Source organism: Natator depressus, chromosome 1 (assembly GCF_965152275.1).
Source record: "Natator depressus isolate rNatDep1 chromosome 1, rNatDep2.hap1, whole genome shotgun sequence".
In the NCBI taxonomy this organism is placed as follows: Eukaryota; Metazoa; Chordata; order Testudines; family Cheloniidae; genus Natator; species Natator depressus.
This window is the reverse complement of record NC_134234.1, coordinates 181,327,630-181,354,183: the sequence shown is the minus strand read 5'-3', so window position 1 is coordinate 181,354,183 and position 26,554 is coordinate 181,327,630. Positions and strand designations below refer to the sequence as shown.

Here is a 26,554-nt window from a genome sequence, read left to right as displayed (position 1 = left end):
GGGGAAAATATGTCCTCTAGTCAATAAGACAACCTGGCTGCAGGATACCAAAACTGCTTTTCATTCTTTCTTTTCTGTTTGAAAACTGAAGTTCCTGTTTCGTTAAATCTGGATGAGCTGATCAGTCTGAGGCAATGATAAAAGGAGGGGATAAGTGGTTGCTCAAGTTGATCTGTATAAACTAATTTCACTGTACCTATAACTAAATAATTAATCCCAACCTCTCATTCATAGCAGAAGCTTTATAACTCCAGTATGACACAGGTTATTAATAACAAGCATCATTGCATCCTCGGGCCTACAACTTCCAACGTTACTGAGTTCTAGGAAGCCAAATTACCTTCTGTAGTTCTAATGCTAGATTTGCATGAATGCAATTAGGGAAAGCTCCAGTATCCATAACCGACATTGTCAGCAATGTTAAAGTTAAACGAGATAACATGCATACTGTGCTGTCACACACAGCAAAATGGCATCTTGATAATGAATGATTTTAGAGACTGTCATCAAGTTGTAATCAGATCAATAGGGTGCATGCAACTGATTGAAAGTGAAAGACACAAAGCCGCTCATAATGAAATATTCTTCCTTATAGGTATATTAAATGGCCATAGTTAATGTAAAAGTAACCATGATGTAAGAGATAAAAAGGGTCAACTTCTCGCAAATTACTTTAATACCTCTGACAAAATACAGAGACCACTCAGATTTCAATAGTTGGTGGCTTTTGGAAAACTGTCAGTTCATCAAAGAGAGACATTAACATTTTGTGTATGCAGCCAACAACTAATATATCATTACCTATAGGATTTAAAAGGGGAAATATTTTGTGGTAATCAACATAAGTGGTGGTTTGGGGTGCAGGGTGCTTTTGTATGTTTCGTTGTTTTTAAACATAGTAATCCTCAGCAGTGGAGACTTACTGGTCTAAAGAGCCCATCATTACTAGGCAAACTAATGATGAGCTTCAGCAGCATGAACAGTATTAATCCAGGGGGTGTTTTGATAAATTTTAGTTCAACAACGGAGCCAGAAAATCACTAATTACAAAATGCTTAGAGAAATATTTATTATAAATATGTTAACTGCCAAACTTACCTAAAGGTACTTTGCCACTTCAAGTGAATCATGCTTTTGGCGAGTTTGCAAATGCCAGAGTAGCATATATAATTTGTTGCACTTCAATTACTTATAAGGAGGAAATAGACTTCATATTTCTCATTTCAATGACTTTTTTACAATCTGAGACTCACCTTAAAAAGTGCTTCCTTTTATTTTGTGGTGGTTCTTAAAAAGTTGCCCATGTATAAAAGCTAGGGGGAAAAAAAGGATTGCAACAGGTGTTGCAATGGAGTTAATGAACTCATCTCACCTCTGAGATCTGGGTTCATATCCAGACTGTAGGAGTCGCCATTTTCCAGCAGTTACCACACGGGAAGTAACAGATTTAAATGGTGGAGATCTGTGGTAATGGTGTGGTAACAGCTGCCAAATGATGACTCTTGTAATGGCTTCTACTGTACTTTTGTTCCAGCAAGCTATTTCACACTTAATATTAAGGCCTTTATTCTTTTGACATGAAGCATCAAGACAAATCAGGCAAAACAAAAGAATCATAACTGAGAACCATACCATTTTATTACATTAGTATTATGAACTTGTGATACTAGACAATTTGGGGGGGCGATTTTAACATAGGGCCTGATTCTCTGGGGTGATGCAAGACCTTCAGTTTACATTGGGAATTGAGAGTGCTCAGCACCAGGCTATAATTTATCTTTAGTATCCTGTCTTGAATGGTTTATAAAATAAATAGCAACTGCCTTGTAATTCTTGGTTTTTGTTTATATGTGACCTAGCCACTCATAGACAGTTATATCTAAACACCATGTTTTATGGATGTAATTATGTATAAAACATTTCCCAGTATACTCTCAAATACATTTTTGCCTGTTGCTTAATTAGCAAGGTGTTCTCCACAAATATTAGAAAGATATATGGTGTACAAAATTTATTAGACACCTACTAATAAAAGAAAGTCAGCCTGTTGCTTACTAGTAGAAGGCGCTCTGAAAAGAATAATTGCACTTTTAATTTTTTCTTGTCATTCTTTCATGTGGTCTTAATCATTTGCTTGTAGTTGGTTGAAACAAAAAGTTCTAATATTAATCAAGGTACTCTCCCTTACAGAATTTAAAGAGATGTACTCACCATGTACAATCAGGACATACTCTGTGCTGTTTTGGCCAATAGGGTTTGTTGCTTCACATCGATATGTACCATTGTCCGTTTTGTTTAGGAAACTAATTCTTAGGTCCCTACCATTGACAACCATTCTCTCTGGGTCTGGTAGTTCTCCGCCATCCTTTGTCCACAATACTGGTTCCGGCCTATTGGATCCAAATCAACAAACTGTATCAGTTGTAAGTAACGCATACTGTAGCATATAAAACACTCAGACAACAGCATTAGAGATAGGTGAGCAGAGGGAGGCACCATTTATCAGCTACCAAGGAATATCCATCAATTACTTGAATTTTTGGTATTGCATGTATATTGGACACCAAGCACTGTCTTCTAGATTACTTTGAAAGTGATACCGTCATGTCAGCCAATCCATGTGTTCAAATGAGATGCCACTCCAGAGTGGGTGGTACTTATATAATACACCTGCAACATTACTATGCAAAGAGTAGTCTGGGTAGGTAAGTGTGCCCCTAGTAAACTGGTACTACACCCACATGTTCAAAAATACAACTATAGGTGGTTATGATACACTAATCATAAAAAGCCCAATATGTTTGTCTTTCCCAATGGCTAAGTGACCCAGCAGCTCTTGCTAAAGGGGAAGAAGGTAAGTCCCTGTGAGAATATGAAGGGTTGTCAGGACATTATGGGGAGTCATCAGATGAGGGAATGAGAAACCACAAAGAATGTGAGGAGGGCATTTGGACATTCAAGTGAGTTATGACAAAATGATTCTGGAAGAAAATCTTAAGTTTGGAGAAGTGGTTGGATGTTCAAATTGCTTGGACAACACACATTAATCCCAAGTGGACTTTACTGTGTTTAGTGAGTTTCCTGAACCAAGCATAACCATCTCTAATTGGCATGTTTTAATCTAAATTTGGTTTTGTAGAGAAGTTTTGCCAGAAGCCAAAATAAACCCCCCACCAACTCATATGTTAAAAGCATGACACTTCTATCATCACTAAACATTGGTAGTTTAGGAACAATTGTCCTACTTCTTGGAAAAAAAGCAGTAATCATTAGCAAAGTTAGCAGAAATAAATGTTTCCCTAATGTTTTATCAGATGGACATAGCAAGGTTGGGGAATTATCTTCGCAAAGAGGCTGAGAAATCTAAATAGAGCAAAAGAGATTAAGATAATGTGGCCCTGTTAACATTTTTTCTTTAATTGCCACCATAGTACATCTTGAGCGTTGTAGTCCATTTAGGGACCTCAGCACCCAGAGGAGAAAGGGGACATGAGGTGCCTGAAATACAGCTGACAAGGCACCGTGGTGGCATTTTCTAATTGACTATTTCAGTTTTCAGCTGAAACTTTCAGTTTTTGATTCCATCCTAAGAAGCTGAAACTTCCCATAGGGGGAAAAGAAAAATGACCGATTTTTCAGCCTAAAATCACCTGTGTGGAATTGCAAACGACGAGTTATAAATATCTTTATGATGGGCAAGTGTAGGGATGAGAGGTTTGCTTGCTGAATACTGAACAGCTAGAGACCAGATTTATCTGAGGATCTGAGATGCTAATCAATAAACCAAGATGTACCTCATAGACCATCCAACATGTTGAACATGCATCTGATTATATGAACCAAGTCTAAGGAAACAGACAAACCGGAGCAACAGTTACCATCCTCAACCAAGATGAAAACAAAGTGGAAAGGAGAAACTGCAGCTTTGCATTCATTCCTAGCAACTTTCACGTTGCCATTTGATACCTGACTCTCCACTAGAGAGTATCCAGGCTGCCTACAGTCAGTGAGACATCCCTAATGGTGAAGGTGTTTAAATATGCAGTCAGTTTCCACTTCTTCATGAATATCTGTCTGTGCAACATCATAGCTGTTTCCAAACCAATGAATTACGGTTGTGCTGATGATATTCAGTAGGTTTGTAGGTTATAGGCCAAAGTCGACACTCCTTCACTCAGGTGAATACCTAGAGTGAACCCAATTAATCAAGAATCATTCCAAACTTGTACTTATGTACCTGGGAGCAGAATTTGGCCTTTTATGTTTTAATTTTCATGTCAATGCATTTAGCTATATGACCAAATAATTAAGCAAAATAGCTGTTAGGAATTCAGCATTTAGGGATTGAGTTTTGCTGAGCACCACAAGGCCTAACTTTCAGAAAATCACTGGGATTTACAAAGCCTAAAAGTTTGGCACCTCTCCTCCCTATAGAATGAATGGGGAGAGATAGGTGCCTATCTCCCCAAGAGGGTCACATCTCGTCTTAACATTCTGCCAGTGGCTAGTTTAGGTAGCTCCATGCTTAGCATGCTGCGTTTTGTAAATCCCATTTTTAGGCAACTAAGTCCAGGCTGCAGGGAGGCACCTATCTCCACAGCCGTGAACCCTCTGCTGGAGTTAAGTGACTCTTGTAAGAAGTGATGATGATAGAGGAGCACCCTCATAACATTTAGTTCAGTGACTAGTGTACACATCCAGGATGTGGGAGACCCTCTGCATGAACAGGAGAAGGGATTTGCACAGGGATCTGCCACCTCTCAGGGGAATGCCCCAGCTTCTGGGTTATGGGATATTCTGAGGTGAGTCTCTCTCAGTTGCTCCTGTTGAAACTGTCCCACTTTGGATAAATAATTAAACAGTCACTGGGACAGAGAATGAGTGTGAGAATGATGCCATAGCCTGATGGGTAGGGCACTCACCTTGGAGGTGGGAGACTGAGGATTCAGTATCCCTACTCCAATGACTCTTTGACTATTTATCCAAAGCTCCACTCCCCTATTCTTTTTTGTCAAGTTAGGTGGGCTCTGAGTATGCCTACCAGATTGGGCCCACAGGTGAGTTAGTTGGAGAAGCACCTATCTATCTTCCCCCAGTTCATGGATCATTAATGTGTATGCTCAGAAGCATAGGCACTGAGGGAACTTTTGCTGCAAAAACTTAGGCCCCAAATGAGTTTAGGTGCCTAGTGTTAGGTGGCAGATGGGGCGGGGGGGGGGGGGGGGCGTGGGGGCATTGTGAATAGCAGTGTCACCTAAATCTGGGACAGTAAGGTACGTAAATCCCATTATGAATCTACTCATAGACCCCCAGTTCAGCAAACCACTATTCAAGAAATCACCGAAATTCTTAACTTTAGACTTAAGCTTAAGTCTTGCTGGCTTTACTGAGGTTTAAGAACAGAAGCTATATTGCTTTCCTGAAAAGTGATGGATTTAAGCATAAGCTTAAGTACTTTGCTGAATTGTGGCTTCAGATCGGGCATATAAGAATACAATCCCATGAAGGGCAAGGACATGATTTTCTTTAAGATTGCACTGCAAGTATAAGTGACATGATGTTTGCTGTTGTATACTATTGATCACTATGTTGATTTTTGTTTTAAACAACTTCTTCATGAAAATCTCCACCTAATTTAGTAGCAGGAGCATCATTTCAGAAACATTCTAGGGGTAGGGGCAATGTTGTGTCAGCATTCCCGCTTCTGCCTCCCCGCTGAGACTGCAGCTGCTCGTGGGGGCAGGAGGAGTTAGCGAGCTGATTTTATCCCGGAGTAAGGTGGGATGCTGGTCATATCCCGGGGAGTAGGAGGTGGGCTCTGGGAAGGGATCGGGGCCTGGCTTGCTCCACACAAGTTCAACCCAGGCTGCTGTTGCTGCTTCCTGTCCTGCCAGTGAGGAGAGCAGTGCTGATAAGCTGGCACTTAGGAGCTCTGGCCCATCCTGCCCCATTCCACAGCAGCCCCTTCAGGCCCAGGGCAGACACCTGGCAAGGAGCTATGAAAATTCAGTATAGGGCGTAGGACAAATGCCCCCTAACCCATAGCAAATAGCATTTCCTGTTTTGTGGAACTTAAATTATTTGTGCTCTTTATGAGAAAATAAAGATTTTTTGGTATTAACTGTAGTAATTACCCTTGTGATAGTTTGCTGAAGTCTTGTTTAATATGATTTGGATTTACTATCCAGATCAGCTGCTCATTGGGACACTCATTCAAAAAAGCACTGGAGCACATGCTTAAATTCATCCTTATTCAGGAAATCACATAAGTATGTGCTTAATTTTAAACACATGCTTAAGTGCCATTGACTTTAATGGGTATTAAACATGTGCTTTAAGTGAAGTGAAGTGTGTGCTTCAGCACCCTTCCTTAATGAGGAAACGAAATATACAGGGCCTAAATATACAAACAAATATATTTCTATCCCTTATGTTAATATACACAGTAATACAGGGAATCCTCGGACTTAACGACGCCTGACTTAGGTCAGATGTAACTTATGACGCTTTTCAATTGATTGCCTGTTTTGCCCCTCCGATGCTGGTTTCACCCTTAGGTCGCTCGATTTGCATAAAGTTTGCGTGAAATCATTTCCTGGTTGCGTTACACTGGTATGGAGCTGGAAGGGGTCGCTTCTGATAGGCTTCGATGCAGCAAGGTAGCTTTTTGCTAATTGGGGTTGCCAATTGTTTTTGATTGGCTCCCGGCCCCAGGCTCAGCCAATCAGAATGCTTGATCAGTGACTGGCTGAGGCTGGTTTTCGGAGCTTGTATTGCCGGCATTCTGAGCAGCATATGTGAGTTTATATGATTACTTGAATGCTGTTTACAAAATACAGTGTACAGTAAATACTTTGATGTTGCAACATTAGTCATCTATAATTCATTTAGTATAAAAATCTGGGTTATTGTGAGGAAAATAGCATACCAATCCCCCCTTCATACCATTGATTCCTTTGGGAAAAGCGCTTTCATCTTACATCACAATTCTGAGGAACGAATTGTGTCTTAAGTCCAAGGACTCCCTGTATAATGGCCTTTATATGTAAATGACCAGCCTGTCCCAATATGTAAAGGAAAAGTGTGGAAATCTGATTTGTCATAATTTGCTAACAAAGGTTGATCAGTACAATTTTTTAATCACACTCCTCATTGCTTCTCATTTACTAATTTACTGAGAGGTTACATTCCCAAGAGCAGGAACTCCGAAGTGTTTCTGCCAGAATGTACATCACTGCTTTCATAAAATGCATTTTTAAGCAGCTTCTTTACAACAGTAATTTACAGAAGTAAAAATCTTAATTTAAATTAGACAGAAAACCCATAGGACCACAAATAGCCATCAAGTGAATGCTTGGCTATATTTACCTCCAGGGGCCTTGTTATGTCTTAATAAATAGTGTTTATACAATTCATTAGAGAGCCAAGAGTGAATTATTATAATCTTGTATTGACGAGGTGGCTACATTTTTTTTATGTTGGATGATGTTCCAAGCAGAGGGACTCTCTTTCCCACTAAATACTTTGTGAGGGGGGAATATGCCCAATTTGAGGACACATTTAATATTCCATAGTATCAGACAAACATATACTCCCAATACTGTGCATATATAGAAAAAATATATAGGGTACTGTCAGGGTTCCCTCCCCACTCTGAACTCTAGGTTACAGATGGGGGGACCCACATGAGAGACCCCCTAAGCTTATTTCTACCAGCTTAGGTTAAAAACTCCCCAAGGCACAAATTCTCCCTTGTAACTTGGATTAGGTAATGTTGCCACCACCAAGCGATTTAGACAAACTCAGGGAAAGGACCACTTGGAGTTCCTACTCTCCCCTATTATCCCCCCCAAGCTCTGACACCCCCTTTCCTGGGGAGGCTTGAGAACAAACAAGATGAGCACAGACCAAACTCGGGTTTTTTTAGGACACTAAAAAAACCAAATCAGATTCTAAAAGAAACAGAACTTTATTAGAAAGAAAAAAGGTAAAAGAAGCACCTCTGTAAATTTAGAATGGAAGATAATCTTACAGGGCAATCAGATTAAAAAACACAGAGGATTTCCCTCTGGGCCAAACTTTAAAGTTACAAAAAGAAAACCAGGAAAAACCTTCCTCTCAGCACAGAGAAAATCACAAGCCAAAACAAAAATAAGCTAATGCATTCCCTTGCTAGTACTTACTGATTCTAATGGAGTTGGATTGCTTGCTTTCTTGATCTATGTCCAGCAAGCACACAGGACAGACAGACCAAAACCTTTCCCCCACCCCAGATTTGAAAGTATCTTGTCCCCTTATTGGTCCTTTTGGTCAGGTGCCAGCCAGGTTACCTGAGCTTCTTAACCCTTTACAGGTAAAAGGATTTTGTGCCTCTGGCCAGGAGGGATTTTATCGTACTATATACAGGAAGGTTGTTACCATCCCCTTTATATTTATGACAGGTACACTACATAATTTTAGCACATTTGAACATGTTTGGGAATGAATTAGCTGATGTGATGTTGACCATGGCAATGTAGTTATTGTACACCAGGACAAATAGTGTTCATCACTGTGCCAGCTACTTGTGATTACTTGCGCTACATTAATGGTTTAATCACAATTAACTGATATGATGCTGAGAACAATGTGTCCTAATGAACAATAGCCAAATACGGGGGGAGGGGGGTGTACATATGTCAGCTAACCCAGTGGTCCCCAAACTTTTCAGGGTCATGTCCCCCCTTACCCTGCCTGAGGCTGGGAGTGGGGCTGGGGGATTCAGACAAAGGTAACGGGGCCAAGGCTGGAGCTGCAGCGAGGCCGGGGCCAGGTGCAGAGTTCCAGTTGGGCTGTGGTCAGGAGCTGAGGCCCTGGGTGTGGGGACAGGGCCCGACCAGAGCTGGGAACAGATTGGGGCTGGGTGGCGCAGTTTGGGGACCTCTGTTCTAACATTTTGTCATGTAGACAAGCCCATACATGGTCCAAGGAATACTACACTTCTGATATCATTCATCTCAAGCTACTCTTTCAAGGTTTACAAACATCTGCAAAGACTGAAAGCTTTGCATTCAACAGTTACCTCATAAATGAATTTAACAGAAGACCCCTTGTTTGTTATACATAGAGTAGATTCAATTAATATGACTGTATAAAAAAGGATTTTGTTTAAAGCAAAGCCAGGCGTATTTGCAACAAAATAACCAAGATATGATAAAGTATTAGATAAAAGAATATCATGGTCTAGGACAGGGGTCGGCAACCTTTCAGAAGTGGTGTGCCAAGTCTTCATTTATTCACTTTAATTTAAGGTTTTGCGTGCCAGTAATACATTTTAACGTTTTTTTAGAAGGTCTCTCTCTATAAGTCTATATATTATATAACTAAACTATTGTCATATGTAAACAAGGTTTTCAAAATGTTTAAGAAGCTTCATTTAAAATTCAATTAAAATGCTGATCTTACGCTGCCGGCCCGCTCAGCCCGCTGCCAGCCTGTATGAATTGGAATGTCACACACTTCAAGCCAGGGTGTGCAGCAGAACCCCCAGCACCCATAGTTCCAGCACCTATGGATACTAGGCTTGAATATTTTAGGATAAAATGTTGACAAATGCTTAAGCGTGAACTTGTCTTTGCAATGAATTGATGTATACGATAATTAGTTGAAATCATTAATACACTAACCTAAACATCATTAGGGTAGGAGGTTAGATATGGACAAGGGAGGCTATGCATTTGAATTAATATTCATGACAGTCCCTAGGCCATATAATAGGACAGACTATCATGTAAGAGACAGATCTGGACCAAGGGATGCATTGGCCCTGTCAGAAACAGGCTGGACCTTAGTCTCTTACACCCAGATCCCCAAGGAAGGGTGCAAGTATATGAGCACAGTTACAAAATGTCACCTTAACTCTGTATTTATGCTGTCTTTTTATGTGGTTTGATGCTTTTCTGTCTTTACTAATTGTGCTAATAAAAGTGGTTAAAACTTTGCTTTGCCCTTAGTGAACGTCACCGTTGTGCATACTGAGGTTCCCAACCAGATATTAAACTTAATAACCTTGATTCTGTTGTGCTGGACTAAAATCCTACAATCCCCCAGCTCTTTAAATTAGAATTAATTGGAAATCAATAATAATAACCACTAAATAATCGGATAACAGTGTACATGGACAAACAAAGATTACAGGTATTCTTACTTCAGGAGGCATTTGCAGTAAAGCCTGTTTGATCCAACATGTGCAATTGTGCAGACACAAAGCAAAGAGCTTTGCGATCTGAGCTCAGCATCTGCTATAATCAAGGTGCCTGTGAAGACCCTGAAATTGGCATCAGATCTAACTCCAGTGCCTGTACATAATCAGGACACAGGGCATCAGATCTGTTGAAACAAAAAGCCTATTAGTTCTCATAGACTCAGATATTAAGGTCAGAAGGGACTATTATGATCATCTAGTCTGATCTCCTGCACAATGCAGGCCACAGAATCTCACCCACCCACTCCTGCAATAAACCTCTCACCTATGTCTGAGCTACTGAAGTCCTCAAATCATGGTTTAAAGACTTCAAGGTGCAGAGAATCCTCCAGCAAGTGACCCATGCCCCATGCTACAGAGGAAGGCCAAAAACCCCCAGGGCCTCTTCCAATCTGCCCTGGAGGAAAATTCCTTCCTTACCCAGATATGGCGATCAGCTGAACCCTGAGCGTGTGGGCAAGATTCACCAGCCAGATACCCAGGAAAGAATTCTCTGTAGTAACTCAGATCCCACCCCATCTAACATCCGATCACAGGCCACTGGGCCTATTTACCATGAATAGTTAAAGATCAATTAATTGCCAAAATCATGTTATCCCATCATACCATCTCCTCCATAAACTTATCAAGCTTAATCTTGAAGCCAGACAGGTCTTTTGCCCCCACTGCTTCCCTTGGAAGGCCATTCCAGAACTTCACTCCCGGGGATTGGTCCTGCTTTGAGCAGGGGGTTGGACTAGATGACCTCCTGAGGTCCCTTCCAACCCTGATATTCTATGATGGTTAGAAACCTTCGTCTAATTTCAAGTCTAAACTTCCCAATGGCCAGTTTACATCCATTTGTTCTTGTGTCCACATTGGTACTCAGCTTAAATAATTCCTCTTCCTCTCCGGTATTTATCCCTCTGATATATTTATAGAGAGCAATCCTATCTCCCCTCAGCCTTCTTTTGGTTAGGCTAAACAAGCCAAGCTCCTTAAGCCTCCTTTCATAAGACAGGTTTTCCATTCCTTGGATCATCCTAGTAGCCCTTCTCTGTACCTGTTCCAGTTTGAATTCATCCTTCTTAAACATGGGAGACCAGAACTGCACACAGTATTCCAGATGCGGTCTCACCAGTGCCTTGTATAACGGTACTAACACCTCCTTATCTCTACTGGAAATACCTCGCCTGATGCATCCCAAGACCGCATTAGCTTTTTTCATGGCCATATCACATTGGCGGTTCATAGTCATCCTGTGATCAACGAATACTCCAAGGTCCTTCTCCTCCTCCATTACTTCTAATTGATGCGTCCCCAGCTTATAACCAAAATTCTTGTTAATAATCCCTAAATGCATGACCTTACACTTCTCACTATTAAATTTAATCCTATTACTATTACTCCAGTTTACAAGGTCATCCAGATCCTCCTGTATGATATCCCGGTCCTTCTCTAAATTGGCAATACCTCCCAGCTTTGTATCATCCACAAACTTTATTAGCACACTCCCACTTTTTGGGCCGAGGTCAGTAATAAAAAGATTAAATAAGATTGGTCCCAAAACCGATCCCTGAGGAACTCCACTGGTAACCTCCCTCCAGCCTGATAGTTCATCTTTCAATATGACCTGCGGTAGTCTCCCTTTTAACCAATTCCTTATCCACCTTTCAATTTTCATATTGATCCCCATCTTTTCCAATTTAACTAATAATTCCCCATGTGGCAACACCTTACTGAAATCTAGATAAATTAGATCCACTGCATTTTCTTTGTCTAAAAAATCTGTTACTTTTTCAAAGAAGGAGATCAACTTTGTTTGGCACGATCTATCTTCTGTAAAACTGGCACCAGATTCAAGGGCACAGCCACATGAGAGGCCATCTGATTTGTCTGTTGCAGCAATGAAGATGATGGTTAAGGAAAGGATGGCCACTGTCATTAGGTCCAGAACCCAGAGGGATCCCAGACTTAAAGTAAAAGCAGTCTACTGGGAGAAATTTAAACAAAATACTATGCCACCAGTTTCAAAGACAAGAATGCTTTCTGGTTCTGGTAGTATCTGATCACATCAATTACAGCTCCGAGGTTGGATCCGCATTCAGAGGTGAAGCAAAATAGACCTAAACAACCCAGAGGCACTGACTCCAAAGATGGGATATACTCCTGGATATAGAGTCCTTATCCTGGTTATGAAATGGCACCAGAGAGTGTACAGTGGCAAGAGTTGCATTCTTGGGCTGCATGACCCTACTGGCATACATCGAGGGAATTTACGGAGTCTCCTATGTGTGGTATTGAACCTCGCCCTGCCACACACACACACACACACACACACGCCTTAGTAAGGATCAAGGTTGCTTTCAAACAGCAGATCTGAGCTTCCCAGACCAGTCTCCCTCTCCTGCCTTCAGGGATTATCCTCCTACAGTGATCCCGATACTCAATCCAAAGAGGAAAAGAGAGTTAGCCGTATAGAGGAGTTGCCAGCAACTAGAGACCGACTCATCTCCTAATAAAAATGTCAGAATAACTTCTGCAATTTCATGAAATGGTAGATGGCAGTGACTTCACAACTGCCCTCTGTGGCAATGAAAGAATCCTCCTATCCAGTTTGACATTTTTGGGGCCCCTTCCAGGAGTAAAGTTTCTTTGCTCATATTGAATGGATTGTTGCAACCTGCCAAATCTTTTTAGTATACCCTAGCTTCTTATTAGTCCATTTCCAAAAAGGCTGATATATACCTCTTACCTTATGAGGCTTTTTCTTATTTTTATATGCATCCCAGCCCTAACTCTTTAATTATAGCAGCTGCTATCAAGAAGATATAGACATGAACAAGCACATTCCACCCCACATGACATGGAAGATAAAAGAGAGGATGCAATAAGAAGAAAAGTGTTTACTCTGTCCTCCCTTGGTATTAGGGTAGCAAACTATCACGTGGTTCACCTATAGGAAAAGATGACCTAGTACTAGCTGAAGATCAACATAAAGGATAACGCCATTTTAACAGAGGTCCAGAACATAGCAAAACATTGTTTTAGGGCTTAATTTGATGCTTTGATTCTTTGGTCAGAACAGTAGTATATGCTATTACTTTTAGAAGGCATGCCTGTGGTTTAGTTCATCTAAAGAAACTAAATTTAAAGTAGAGGACCTCTCCATTGAAGGGTTGATTTATTTAATAATAAAACAGACAAGCTTTGGAGAAGCTAAAAAATATGGGGTCTAATGCAAAATCCCTTGCTTAATTCTTTCTGGCAGGAGTAGAAATTCTGCCTCTGTATTTAGCTACCACAGGTAATTTTACCCTCCATTGTCTTCCTCAGACTATTTTTCTCAGAGGCAACAGTTAAGCCAGTGGGAAGTCTTTTTTGTCCACACAGAAAAGGAAACACTCTTCCTCATCTTCTGGGACACTTAGGCTTCAATTCTGGAGTGAGTGTTGGGAGCTGCAAACCAATTTATACCAATCCTCCCCACCCTTTAATGGGGAACAAGCTGCCTCACTTTATCAACAAATGTAAAGTGGAAGTTCTAGAAAAAAGGGTATAATTCAATACCCTGTCTTCATCAACCTTCCCTATTCGGGGATCCCTCTCAGGAGAGCATGCCAGAGGTGCAGTCCTCCTACTCCCAGGAGCTATAGAAGAGGTTTTGAGAGAATTCTGGGATTGGAGTTTTTTATTCAAGACACTTCCTTATACTAAAGAGCAACACTGGACTTCGTCCAATTCTATATTTAAGAAAGCTCAAAAGCTCAACACCTTTACCAGAAAATTCTAATTCCACTTGTTGAAACTAGCATCCATTATTGTCTTCCTCTCTTCCCTAGATTGATTAGCAGCTCTTGATCACAAGGATGCTTGTTTTCATATAGCTATAAGACCAAGCAGGGCTTTGGAGCTGTGCTCTGGCTCCACTCCAGCTCCAGGCAAAAACCTGCAGCTCCACTGCTCCAGAGCTGCTCTGTATTCCGGCTCCGGGCTCCGCTCCAAAGCCCTGAGACCAATCCATCGGAAATAACTCCATTTTATGGTGGGCCAGAGACATTTTCAATACAGGGGGTCCAGCGGCTCTAGAAAGTACCTCTCAGCTGTAGCAGCTCATTTAAGGCAGCAGGGCTTGTTCACCTACTTATACTGAGGTGGCTGGCTGCTAAAACTGACAAGGGACATTCAGTATACAATACCCCTCTTCAAAGACCTGGGTCTTAATAAACATGACTACTTTACATTTATGTCCCACTCAGAGGGTCCCATTCATAGGAGCAATTCAAGACTCAGATCTGCCAGAAAAGCTCTGCCCTGCAGACGGATTTCCAAGACTTCACACAACTACATGCAATGAACAATACTGCATGAACAGTATACTAAGTAGGCAGTGATGTATTTTTCTAGAGCTTATGAACCTAATGGCACCAGAAGTGTGTATTACAGCATCACTTACCTCAGAATGAGGATTCTATAGCACTGGTTGGCAGTAAACTACAGATCCAGTAGAGCAAGAGTGCATAAAATTATACCAGAGAACGTACTGAATTCCTTGTCATGGTGGACTCAGAGCAAATACTCTAAGAGGGAAATTATTCAATTATCCAGCTACATCAATGACAATCACTTTGGAAGCATTCAGCAATGGCTGGGGAGGTCGTTTAAACTCTTTAAGTTTGAGGACATTGGAACTCTCAGGAGAAGATATTTCCTATAAATTTATTAGAGCTGAGGGAGGTTTATCTGACTCTCAAATCTTTTCGTCTTCATATCAAAGGAAAGGTAGTTCACGTGGCAATGGACAATACAACTGACATGTACTAGGTCAACAAGTCAGGAGGAGCTCACTTGTCCCAGTTATATAGTGAAGCAATCAAGTTATGGAATTGGATGTATAACATTTATGCCTTCCTTTCTTGACTGGTGCAGAGCTACTATGACTTGGCAGATCAACTGAACAGAGATATAACACAGGTACATGAGTGGTCAATAAATAAAAAAAGGGATACGCAAGATCTTCAACATCTGACGTCTTCCTGATATAGACCTATGAGTTGTGACTGCCTGCAAAAAGTGTTGCCTATCATCTTCAAGGGCAGGAAAAGACATTAATTCCATATTGGCTATCTTTCTGCTGAATTGGGGAAAGGGTCTGCTGTACGCTTTTCCCCCTTCCCATTGATACACAAGATAGTAAGGAAAATTAGACAGGACAGATTGAGAATTACTGTAATTGCTTCAGCTTGGCTGAGGCCACAGTGGTACATGGACCCACTTCAATTGTTGAAGGACATTTACAGGGTGCTCTCAATATTACTAGACCTATTGTTGCAGCAGTATGGCAAGATTTTGCATGCAGATCCTATGTCTCTGTATTTAATGGTGTGGACTACAGGATATTAGTAAACCCTGAAAAATCTTGTTCTTTGGATGTTCAGCAAGTGCTATCTAACACTAGAAAACAATCAGAAAATGTTACCTTCCTAAGTGGTTGAGATTTGTAAACTGGATTGCACAACAAAGCAGATCATCCAGAACAGACTTTAATTCAATGTATTCTGTAACACTTACTCTACCTTAAAGACTAAGGATCATATTCTTTGCTAAAGTTCCACTTAGCGGCTATATTGGCTTATCATGATTTGATAGATAATGTATCAGTGTTTACACATCATATAGTTAAAAAGTTCATGAAGGGACTTTCAAATCTGTACCTATTGGTATAAGACCCTGTATCAGCATGGGATCTTAGTTTAGCTTTAGCACAACTCAAAGCTGCCATTTAAGCCCTTAGCAGAGAGTTGATTATTTCATCTGTCTATTATAGTTGCCTTTATAATTGCTATAATGTCAGCCAGGATAGATACTGAATTACGCGCCCTCTTGGTGTGCCCACCCTTCACTATTTTTCATAGAGACAAGATAGTTCTGAATCCTGACCTTGGGTTTCTGACCTAAAATAGTGTCAGAATTCCATGTGATTCAAACCATAAATCTACCAGTTTTCTACCCTAGACCACATGGTAACAGGAGGGACTCCACTTTACATAATTTAGATGCTAAAAGAGCCCTAGCCTATTAGCTTACTAGAACTAAAGGGTGTGACAGGGCAGGGCCAGATGGCTATAGAAAAGTAGTGGGAGATAGATATATTAGCTCCAGGCTAAACAAATCCCTGGTACCAGGTTAAGTGAAATGGAAGCTGCTCCAGGTCAATTAAGACACCTGGGGCCAATTAAGAACTTTCCAGAAGGCAGGGAGAATGCTAGGTTGATTGGGACACCTGAAGCCAATCAGGGGCTGGATGAAACTAGCTAAAGCCTCCCAGTCAGTCAGGTGGGTGTGCATGTCAGGAGCTGTGGGAGGAAGTTGTGCTGTTGGAGAGGCTGAGTAGTACACACCATATCAGGCACAAGGAAGGAGGCCCTGAGGTAAGGGTGAAGCAGAGCTTGAGGAAGTGAGGGCTGCTGTGGGGGAAGTAGCCCAGGGAATTGTACATGTCATGTTTCTAAAAGGTCAGCTACCATAGCTGATACTATTAGGGTCCCTTGCCTGGAGCCTGGAGTAGAGGGTGGGCCCGGGCTCCCCCCCCACCTTTGCCCTGTGATTAATCACTGAGACTGGGAGACAACAGAGACTGTGCAAGGAAGGATAACTTCTCCTCACCTCCCTCACTGGCTTATGATGAAAATGGCTCAGTAGACTGTGACCCTTGTCTCTAGAGAAAGAAGGGTTACATGGAGGATCACAGTGAGCCTCTGAGGCTAGCGAAATCCGCCAGGGAACACGGGACCCGTGGAGGCAAGGACAGAGCTTTGTCACAAGGGATTTTGTAAAAATCCACTAATTTGATTCTCTCTGATGCCAAAAATAATAAGAGCCAGCAGTATAATCTCAAACCATTTCCAAATGGGTTGAACAGTACATTCTGGAAAGTTATAAACTAGCAGCTCTCAGGGTATTAAATCAAATTCTACTAGGGCAATGGCTATGTCCTTAGCTTAACTCAGATATGTTCCAGTTCAGGAAATATATAGGACTGCCACCTGGAATTCTGAATCATTATGCTTTAGATCCAGCAGCTAGAGCTGATGCTCAGTTTGGAAGGGTTTGTTGTACTTCTAGCACTATTTAATTAGGACACTGAGTACCTCCTCCAGGATTGGATTACTGCTTGCCAATCCATCCCTTGAGACTATGCATGAAGAAATTGAGGTTACTTGTAACCGAGTTCTTTAAGATGGACTCTGCATACTCACACTCCCCACCCAACTTCTCTTCTTCCTCAGAGTCCTAATAAGCAGGGATCCTAGAAATCTGGTTACCACAGAAAAATGCTAAATTGGCATTTTTCTAGAGAATCTTTAGTTTTCACATTTTGTGAAAAAATAAGAACATACATTAACTACATTTTACTGACCATATGAGTGTCACTCAATGCACACAACTTCCCCCTCATGTTGATTTTTGAATTAGCTTTAAAATTACATAGCTAAACATACTCCAATAGACTGCTTTCGGTGTATAGGGGTCCATGTTTTAATGCCTGTGAAATTTCACTTCAGCCTCTAGGACTAACTCAGAGAGTAATAAGAAAAAAGAAAAGGAGTACTTGTGGCACCTTAGAGACTAACCAGTTTATTTGAGCATGAGCTTTCGTGAGCTACAGCTCACTTCATCGGATGCATAGCATATTGTGGAAACTGCAGAAGACATATAGTATCCAATTTGCAAATGAATTCCAATTCAGCAGTTTCTCGCTGGAGTCTGGATTTGAAGTCTTTTTGCTTTAAGATAGCGACCCTCATGTCTGTGATTGCGTGACCAGAGAGATTGAAGTGTTCTCCGACTGGTTTATGAATGTTATAATTCTTAACATCTGATTTGTGTCCATTTATTCTTTTACGTAGAGACTGTCCAGTTTGACCAATGTACATGGCAGAGGGGCATTGCTGGCACATGATGGCATATATCACATTGGTGGATGTGCAGGTGAGATAATGTCTTCTGCAGTTTCCACAATATGCTATGCATCCGATGAAGTGAGCTGTAGCTCACGAAAGCTCATGCTCAAATAAACTGGTTAGTCTCTAAGGTGCCACAAGTACTCCTTTTCTTTTTTCTTTTTACGAATACAGACTAACACGGCTGTTACTCTGAAACCTGTCAGAGAGTAATGTTAATATAAAAGCAACTTTCACTTTATTTTTTGTGCATTAAAAAAACATTTTCTGAAAATACAGACAGAAGTATTTGGCATATGTAAGGAATACAAATTGCAATTCTATTAATTTTATTTTATCATAATGATTGATGTCACTGGCGGGTTTTGAACTTGCTTAAAAAAATTTAAATATTTCAATAAAACATTGTGTTCAGTTAATACCTATATATATTGTGGTGAGGGAAACTAAGTTCAGTGTGTCATTTTAATCGCTGAAAATGCAGATTTTTATTTTTTTTTAGTGGATAATTTTGTTTTTTAATCACAGAAAACTAGGATCCCTGCTAATAAGCAAAATCTCCGAGGCAGCGGTGGAAAGTGCTGTGGCAGCAGAGTGAGCCACACCCCTTTTACAGCTTCATCCTCAGAACATTCAGGATTGCTGGGGGAGGGTTGGATAAGGCACGAGTGCTGTAATGGGCATCACTTGGAGAAGGTTCCACTGTCTAGGCTGCACCAGCCGACACAACTCATGAGTGGGAATATGCAGAATCCAACTCCAAGAACTCCAGTTACAAGTAAAAAAAAAAAAACCCTTCTTTTTCTGATTTTTATTCAAACCATGCTAGCCTCTCAAAAGACCTAAGACATTCAGAAAAGATTTATCACCTCATACAGATAAGTGTTCAGAACATATAAGAATTAAACTGCCTACATATATTAAAGTCTAGGTAGCAACAAAATACTTTTTTCATATCATAAAAACTTGACAGGATCCTGCAGCCAAATAGACAATATGTGCAGAAATAAATGCTTCAGGTAAAGTAAGTTGCAATGATGCAGTCTTTTTTTTTTTTTAAATAAAGAGACTTAAAATAGGGAACTTAAAATCAGTGTGACAGTCATTGTATTTTTGAAACAGTGAATACACTGATGGAAGCATTTTTACAGTGACAAAAAAGGAAATGAAACAAAATATACTCCAATGAAGAAAACAGGAAGCAAAACAAAAGAACAACTTATCCTTGTCACGGTTACAGGGCAAGCTGCACCTGAGACCCCCTTTTGTCCCTCTCGAGTGTGCCCCACAGGTGTTATGCCTGTCTCCCTGCACCGGTTTCTTGGTGGGAGCCTCTGGTCCAACCACACAGACTGGATCTCTGGGCCACAGCCTTCCCCCAAACCCTGTTCATTTGACAGATCCAACTGAGTTCTGTTTGACTACACCTTAATCTTTCCTTGCAATTATTTTGTAAAATCTCCTCAATCCAGCTAATCCCTGTCTCTGGCTGGAAGAAGCAGACTCTCGCTCACAGCATGTTCTCCATCTCTGTCAGCAGGCTGAACAACCCACTCCCCGCCCTCCTTTTTGAGGCCAGCATCTTTAAGGTCTAGGATCCCCTTTGATCCTAGGCTTTCAGCCTCAGGAACACAGCTCTATAATTTTGCTGACTCCAGGTAGGTAGCTTCTTCCCAACGAATGGCCCAGCCATTGTTAACTTTACTCCTTTGAAGCCGTTGATCCTAGGTGTCTGTCTTTGCCATGGTTTCATTTCTTGGGGGTTTCTTCCTAACCATTTCCTTTCATTTAGCTCTCGCAGTCAGGCAGGTCAATATGAAAGTGATAACTTAAGGGACGTATGATATTTATAAAAATACTACACATAGCTTCCCTCATTCTCCACAGTCCTACATAAAATATATAGAAGCAACAAGCAAAATTGCCATGGACAATATTTTGCAGGTTAGTTTTCTAATAGTCATGAGAGAAATAATAGAACAGAAGTCATGAGATATCTGAAATTATCTTGTCTTTAAAACACCTTATTGTATTTTATATTTTTCTTGGTATTTCTAACATTGAATGTATTTCTCACTTCCAGAGGTGCTAGCCATTATTGACAGCCACTCTGCATATGATGGACCAACCGATATTTTTTCAATCTTTTGGCTATGATGGACTTCGGCTTTGAAGCAAATGAGGGGATATGAATAGTGGGATCCAGAATGCCACGAGTGCACAGTCTAGCTGATGGAGCAAAGGTGGCAACTGAGAGGTGCCATGTCATGCTATCATTATAAAGGTCAAACTCCAGCTGTAGTCAGTGGAATAAATATATATTTATTTATATAAAATAATTTACAGGCACCCATCACAGTAGTATCTGAATAATACATTAATTTAGTTAATTGATTTGTTATGCACCCATTACCATAGCATGTAAATGCACAATGCAGATTAAAAGCAATGAGACATGAAGTCAAACTGTGCACAGTTGGTTGCTCGTTTCCTTTTATCACCCCAAGCACCTATAAGTAACCTGCTAATAGCCTATAGTCAAGCAACCATGTGACCAAAATATGCATCTTCCTCAGCATTGTTCCCTTATTAGTTTTCTCCAATTAAAATCTTATCATTCAAGTTGCATGTTTTATTTTTAAATGTCGATAGTTCTCCCTCTAACCTTGTTCATTCCTTTTAGTAATCTTACCTAACTTCTTATATACAATACCATATATTATAGTCTCCAAATTCAGAATTAATTTCCTTTTTTATATATTTTTGCCTCAGCGATATTAAATTTACCTCAGTGAAATTATACCTGTGTGCCATAAAAACACCACATTAGTCCATGGAAGATCATTTACCTTCAAGAAATCCAAACAAGTTACTTCTCTGCCCCACTCATTCCCTTTTTGCTAATGGATCCTGAAGGAGCCTTCTATTGGCAGTCCATGTGAATGGACATTTCAGATTAGAATACAATTTTATCCTAAGCAAGATGCCCATCTCAACTAGAGAGAAATACAATCTGTCCTGTACTTGATCCATCATATTTCCCCCTATTAAAAACCATTCAGTAGGAGACTAGGCTGGATCACCAAATGAGAAAAAAGGAAAAAATCTTTCCTCTGTAGATTGCCCTCTTTCCATGCATCTACTACTCAGTCTGACATCAGTTAGATAATCAAACTAGCAGCTGATGGAAGATATGTAGGTTTGGGATGATTACATTACTACTAGTAAATATGGATAAATGTTGATTTAACTGTACACAAAAACACAACACAAATTTCCATTGATAACAGAAATTTACATAGTCAGAGTAAGAAAAAATGCTGCTTATTAGAATTTGATTTAATGCTGTAGATTTTGACATACAATGTTGACAATTTGTTTTAATAGTTCTAAAGCTTTAACTTTTTTAATTTCAACATCTACGGTCACTAAATCATCATTGCCTTCCCCTCCCATAATTCCCCACAGCTGTAAAAAATTAAAATTGATAAAAAATTAAAAAGTTTAAACAGATATTACCAGTTGAAATTGTTTGAAACAGAAAATCATATTCTGCCAAGCCTTCAGATATGCCAGTGGATGCTGATCTATTTCTGTACATTGACACACAATTAAACCCTTCTTCAGTAATCAGGGAGTTTATGCTAAGGAACTCTGAAAATAATTTTAAAGTCCGTTTCGTGACATAAAATCCAACTATAATCAATTTAACTCTTACCATGTTACATTTAGTATCCTTCCCCCGCCCCCGCCCCCCCCACACAAACATTTGAAACCCTTGTCATGTTTAAATTTAAATTTACATGAAGAATGGAAGCCTTAAATCTATAATACTTAACAAGGTGTATCTGTTGTAAATCTGCCAATTTTTTTCATTAAGCCTAATTATGCTTAACTAGACAATTAATACCCCTTATTGTTTATAGTTCTCTCTCATATCAGTAATTTAAAATTATTCATCCTGTGTGACTTTTACTATAAATTATAAACAGTTATCTAATCAGGTGATTTTTATATTCTTTTCCCACGGACTAATAATTTAAACCACATTAATTTACATTCTTGTGATACCGATTTTCTCTACAATTTTTCTCTGTGGCGATCATGAAGTGCAATTCTACTTTGAAAAGTGATTTCACAGAACTGATATCATGGTCTTCCATAGTCTGCTAAAGTAAATAAATAAAAATAAATCTAGCCATGCAAACCTACTCTGAAATTCAAGCTGGGCCCTCTCCAGCTCACATACAGGAAAATTCTTCCCTCAGAATTTAACAGTTATGTTGGTGTGAGCTAGAATTGAACCCAGCACACCCTCCCACAGCTGCAATGGTTCTACATTACTAATGGGACTAAAACATAAAAATGTACTCAGTACTGCAGATATGACTGACTGCACAAAAGCAGCAGTTCTCGAGTAAGAAGGTGCCATTTTTACTTACATATTTTTCAAAGAACTGCATTTTGATAACCACTTGATGGGATTTTTTAAACTTAATTCCATATCTCAAAATAACTTTTAAAATATTGACTTCTTTATTTTTGTTAATGTTTAACATCAAGAAATCTTATATATAATTCCTACTGAGATATACAGAATATAATAATATTCCCTGGACCAATACCAGCAAGAACATAAAACCTTTAATTTACACCATAATTCCCCTCTATGCCTATTAGCGGTAACATCATAGTAATACATACTACACCAAACGAACTCATACATAGTGTAAGCCTTATTTAAGAAAAAATGAATTAAATATTCAAAAGGCCAGATTCCTTTTATTTTTCTCCCATTAGTACAGGTTCAGTTGCATAGACATTTGTTTCAGAGTTACATCTTAGAAAATATGTTTGATCATCATGGAGCTGAAGAACATACTTAAAGAAAAGTTATGAAAAATTACGTATGTCTACCTGCATGTTGAATTCCAGGTGTTCTTCACTTTGCAACAAGGATATCGCAGCACTGATTCTAGTCTTCACTCAAGTGTCTCCAGACTGAACTAAGAATCAAACTGAATTGGGGTTTGTTTTTTTGAACTGTAGTTTTAATACTTTGTCATTCCTTCTTCCTCTTCACCCCTTCACATCATACAGGATTTTTATCAATAATTCTTTAAAAAATTAACAAATGGTCACTGGCTTGGGTGCTATCATAGGACCTCAGAGATTACTTATATCATGGTTTCATTCTGTATTTTCTGATCTTTTTAATCTGATCTCTAGTGCTACTGAATACTTCCCATTCCTTCTACTCCCTCCAGCACTCCTGTAATCCTAATATGAGATCTGTAACTGCAATTCTTCAGTTTCCTCCAAAACAAGTTTTGCTTCTTTAAGGTCATCAATCTTCTGATCTTCCTGGTCACTTGCACAATATACCACACTAAGTGATTTTTTTTTTAAAAAAAAAATCCAACTAATTATTAATCTCTTCAGTGGAACCTCTTGACTCTCACCAGATCTTGAATCTCCAATTTCCCTCAGAGAAAGAGGACTCCAGTAGCAGATGTCTCTGGTAGGAGATATTTCTTCCTTTTTTTCCCCCGCATAGAACTATGATTAGCTCTATTCTACCAGTGTGTCAGTGCCTTCCTATCCTTATATTGAGCCAAACAATAATTTGATATGAATCTATTTGTAGGTGGGATTGAATAATTACCCCAATTTCAGACAAAAAATGACTTGGCTTCCATTTTTTCATCTCTTAACATGAAATTTGGGAAAGGTGTGCATATTAAATGGGACAAGTATACAAGTTTCATGTCCTGTCACATGCATAGGGCTGATGCAGAAAACGCTCATCCCCCATCTACATTAGCATCATTCACTGATACACCAGGCACTCCTTTGACAATAGCCATCTGGCTCTTTCACTCCAACCCCGACACTCCAAAGCAATGGGCTCCTGTGGATCTGGGCTTAGGGCCTTGGTGGCATGCAGGGGACTGCTGAGTCCCCCTTGCACAGCATCTCTGTATGCTACCTCCAATAACAAACAAACACAGCGGAAGTACGGGAGTTCTAACTTCATTAAGGACTATGGCCTCCAGCTGCTAGAAACATGCAGGGATTAAAATCAACTGTTTGCTATTGAAAGAGTTGAGCCTCCACCCTTCTCTTCAACAACTGGCCCTGGCTGCCCCTGCTGTCAGAGGGAGGGGAATTCAGAGGGAGGAACTTAGGAGGAAGGTTGCAGGAGGGACCAATAGCAGCATACAGAGGTTGGGAGCTCCTCTGGCACACTGAGCCATGTAAATGTGAAAAAGGTTTCCATGGAAGAGGGAACAGAAAGAGTCAGTATCTATGCAGATCACAGAATATCCAGTGACACCTGTTTGATTATCTAGTCTTCAACTCTGCTGCATCCTCCAACCTTCCCAGTTTACCATTCAGCCCTGTCTCCTTTCAAACCTTTGACTCCATGTTCCAGACTCACTCCAAGTCTTACTACCCCTTCATCTTTTGGTGTCCTCTGACAAAGGTGCCTAGCCATTCCTCCTTCCTTATACTCCCCCAGTCACAGGGCTCATCCCCATCCTGCAAATGTATTCAGAATGGAAACTGAAGTTGACTGAGCTCTGATTCTACCTTTTATATAGAGTGTGAGTCAGTGTGGAAACACAAGACCAAGGTGAGCATGAGCTTGCAGAGTTCCAAAGATTTAGTGTCAGAAGCTAATTTAGGGAACAGATAAACAGCCCAACACTCAATGAGACTCTTGTTACTTTAAGCATTTTTTAACCATTTAAATTACACTAAGAAATTCCCAAACCAAAAACACTGAAAGTTTGGAGTTAAGGCTGAAAGTGCATATCATAGACTTAAGTGTTTAAAATAAATAATTTAAAAAACCCTTTTTCCCCCACAAGAAGATAAAAATTTAAAATAACTATTAAAAATCAGGAAATTCAGAGTTTAGGTTAAACTTAAAAGAAATTCAAAACTTTTGGAAGGATGGACATTCAGTTAAGACAAGGCAAACAACTAACTTTCCATCTTCCCTTCTACACTTCCTTCATATTTACACTGTAAAAATAATAGTTTTTTAAATAAAGGAATTTTGTGAACACCTCCATCATCCTTTTTCTAAGGGCTTAAAGAAATTGGCAGCCTAAGGCTTAAGACACATTAAATATGGAGAAGTCACTATTGTGCAGCTTGTGAATGGGGTTTCTAAAATGTACTCGATAGATACTTCTGTATATTAAATAATTTTGATGGTATGTGCACTTACTTTGTTTTATTCGTGTTGCCGGTTTATACATAATTTATTTTTCTTTTCAAATTTTAACTAGGAAAAATCTCCCATAGAGGTGTAACAACTCTTTCCAAACGATTCCTGAGGCTAAAAGGCTGCAGTAAAAGCCTAAGCCATTACAACAGGAAAAAATAAAAAAGAAAGAAAGAAAGAAATCCACTGCAGTCAAGATCATATGTAGTTATAAATACTTTAAACACAAAGTTTTAAATCCAGTCTCACCCTCTAGGGGATGAAGGCCTTGAAAGAGTAGGTAGGAATTACTGCCACTGTCAGTTAATTAGCATTAGCTCAAGGACAAAAAGTGCTAGAAAATATTCTGCAGGGAACAATCCTACATTGGCCAAAGGGCTGATCATAGATTAGAGAAGATGTTTTCCAATTTTTATGAAATTGTAAAGATGCTGTTTTTGTATCAAAAGCCTTACATTCAAGTCCTAACATGAACAGATTACTGACACCTGAACAACTGGTTATGCACAGTGTATCATCTGCTATGCAGCTGTATAACAGCCTGTACAGGTGATAGGTTAGATATCCATAATGGCAGATCAATAGTTAAGATCAAGTTACAATCTTCCTTTTAGGAGGTTATGGTGTGGAGAAAAGGGCATAATCCAGGCAGGCTGGAGAGTAGGGAGGCTCACCACTCCCGGCACAGAGGGAATACAGGCTCTGTGGGGCCACAACTCCCCACCCACCCTCTCACCGGACCAGCAAGGGAAGTTGGCTGAGCTTTAGGGTTTGTCTTCACTACAAAGTGAAGGTGTGACTGCTACATGGGTAGGTTTACCCATGTTAGTTTTAATCTAGCTAGCACTAGCAATAATAGTAGTGAAGATGTGGTAGCACAGGGGAGCAACCTTAATACAAGCCCACAAGAACCCTGGATATGCTCTCTTGTAGCTAGGCTGTACTGCTGTGTCTACCCTACTTTAGTTACCCATGACAACTAAATTACAGGTAGCTCAGAAATGCCCGCATGTGCTACAATCACACCTTATGTCTATGCTGCAGTCAAGAGGTGTGATTGCAGCATGTGTAGCAAGATCTAGTTAGATCAAAACTAACTCAACTCAGAATAGAAGTGAAGCTGTGGCAGCA

The 26,554-nt window shown here is 40.0% G+C and overlaps 1 protein-coding gene across 4 annotated transcripts in view; it reads right to left on the bottom strand.

Annotated features, from left to right (window-relative positions):
- CADM2 (cell adhesion molecule 2) overlaps positions 1 to 26,554 on the bottom strand; it is a 1,028,770-nt gene that overhangs the window by 83,314 nt on the left and 918,902 nt on the right. For all 4 annotated transcript variants that reach the window (XM_074971701.1, XM_074971709.1, XM_074971692.1 and 1 more), the window contains one exon: positions 2,212 to 2,390. In XM_074971701.1, coding sequence (XP_074827802.1) covers positions 2,212 to 2,390 — 179 coding nt within the window. The remainder of the gene's footprint in view (positions 1 to 2,211; positions 2,391 to 26,554) is intronic.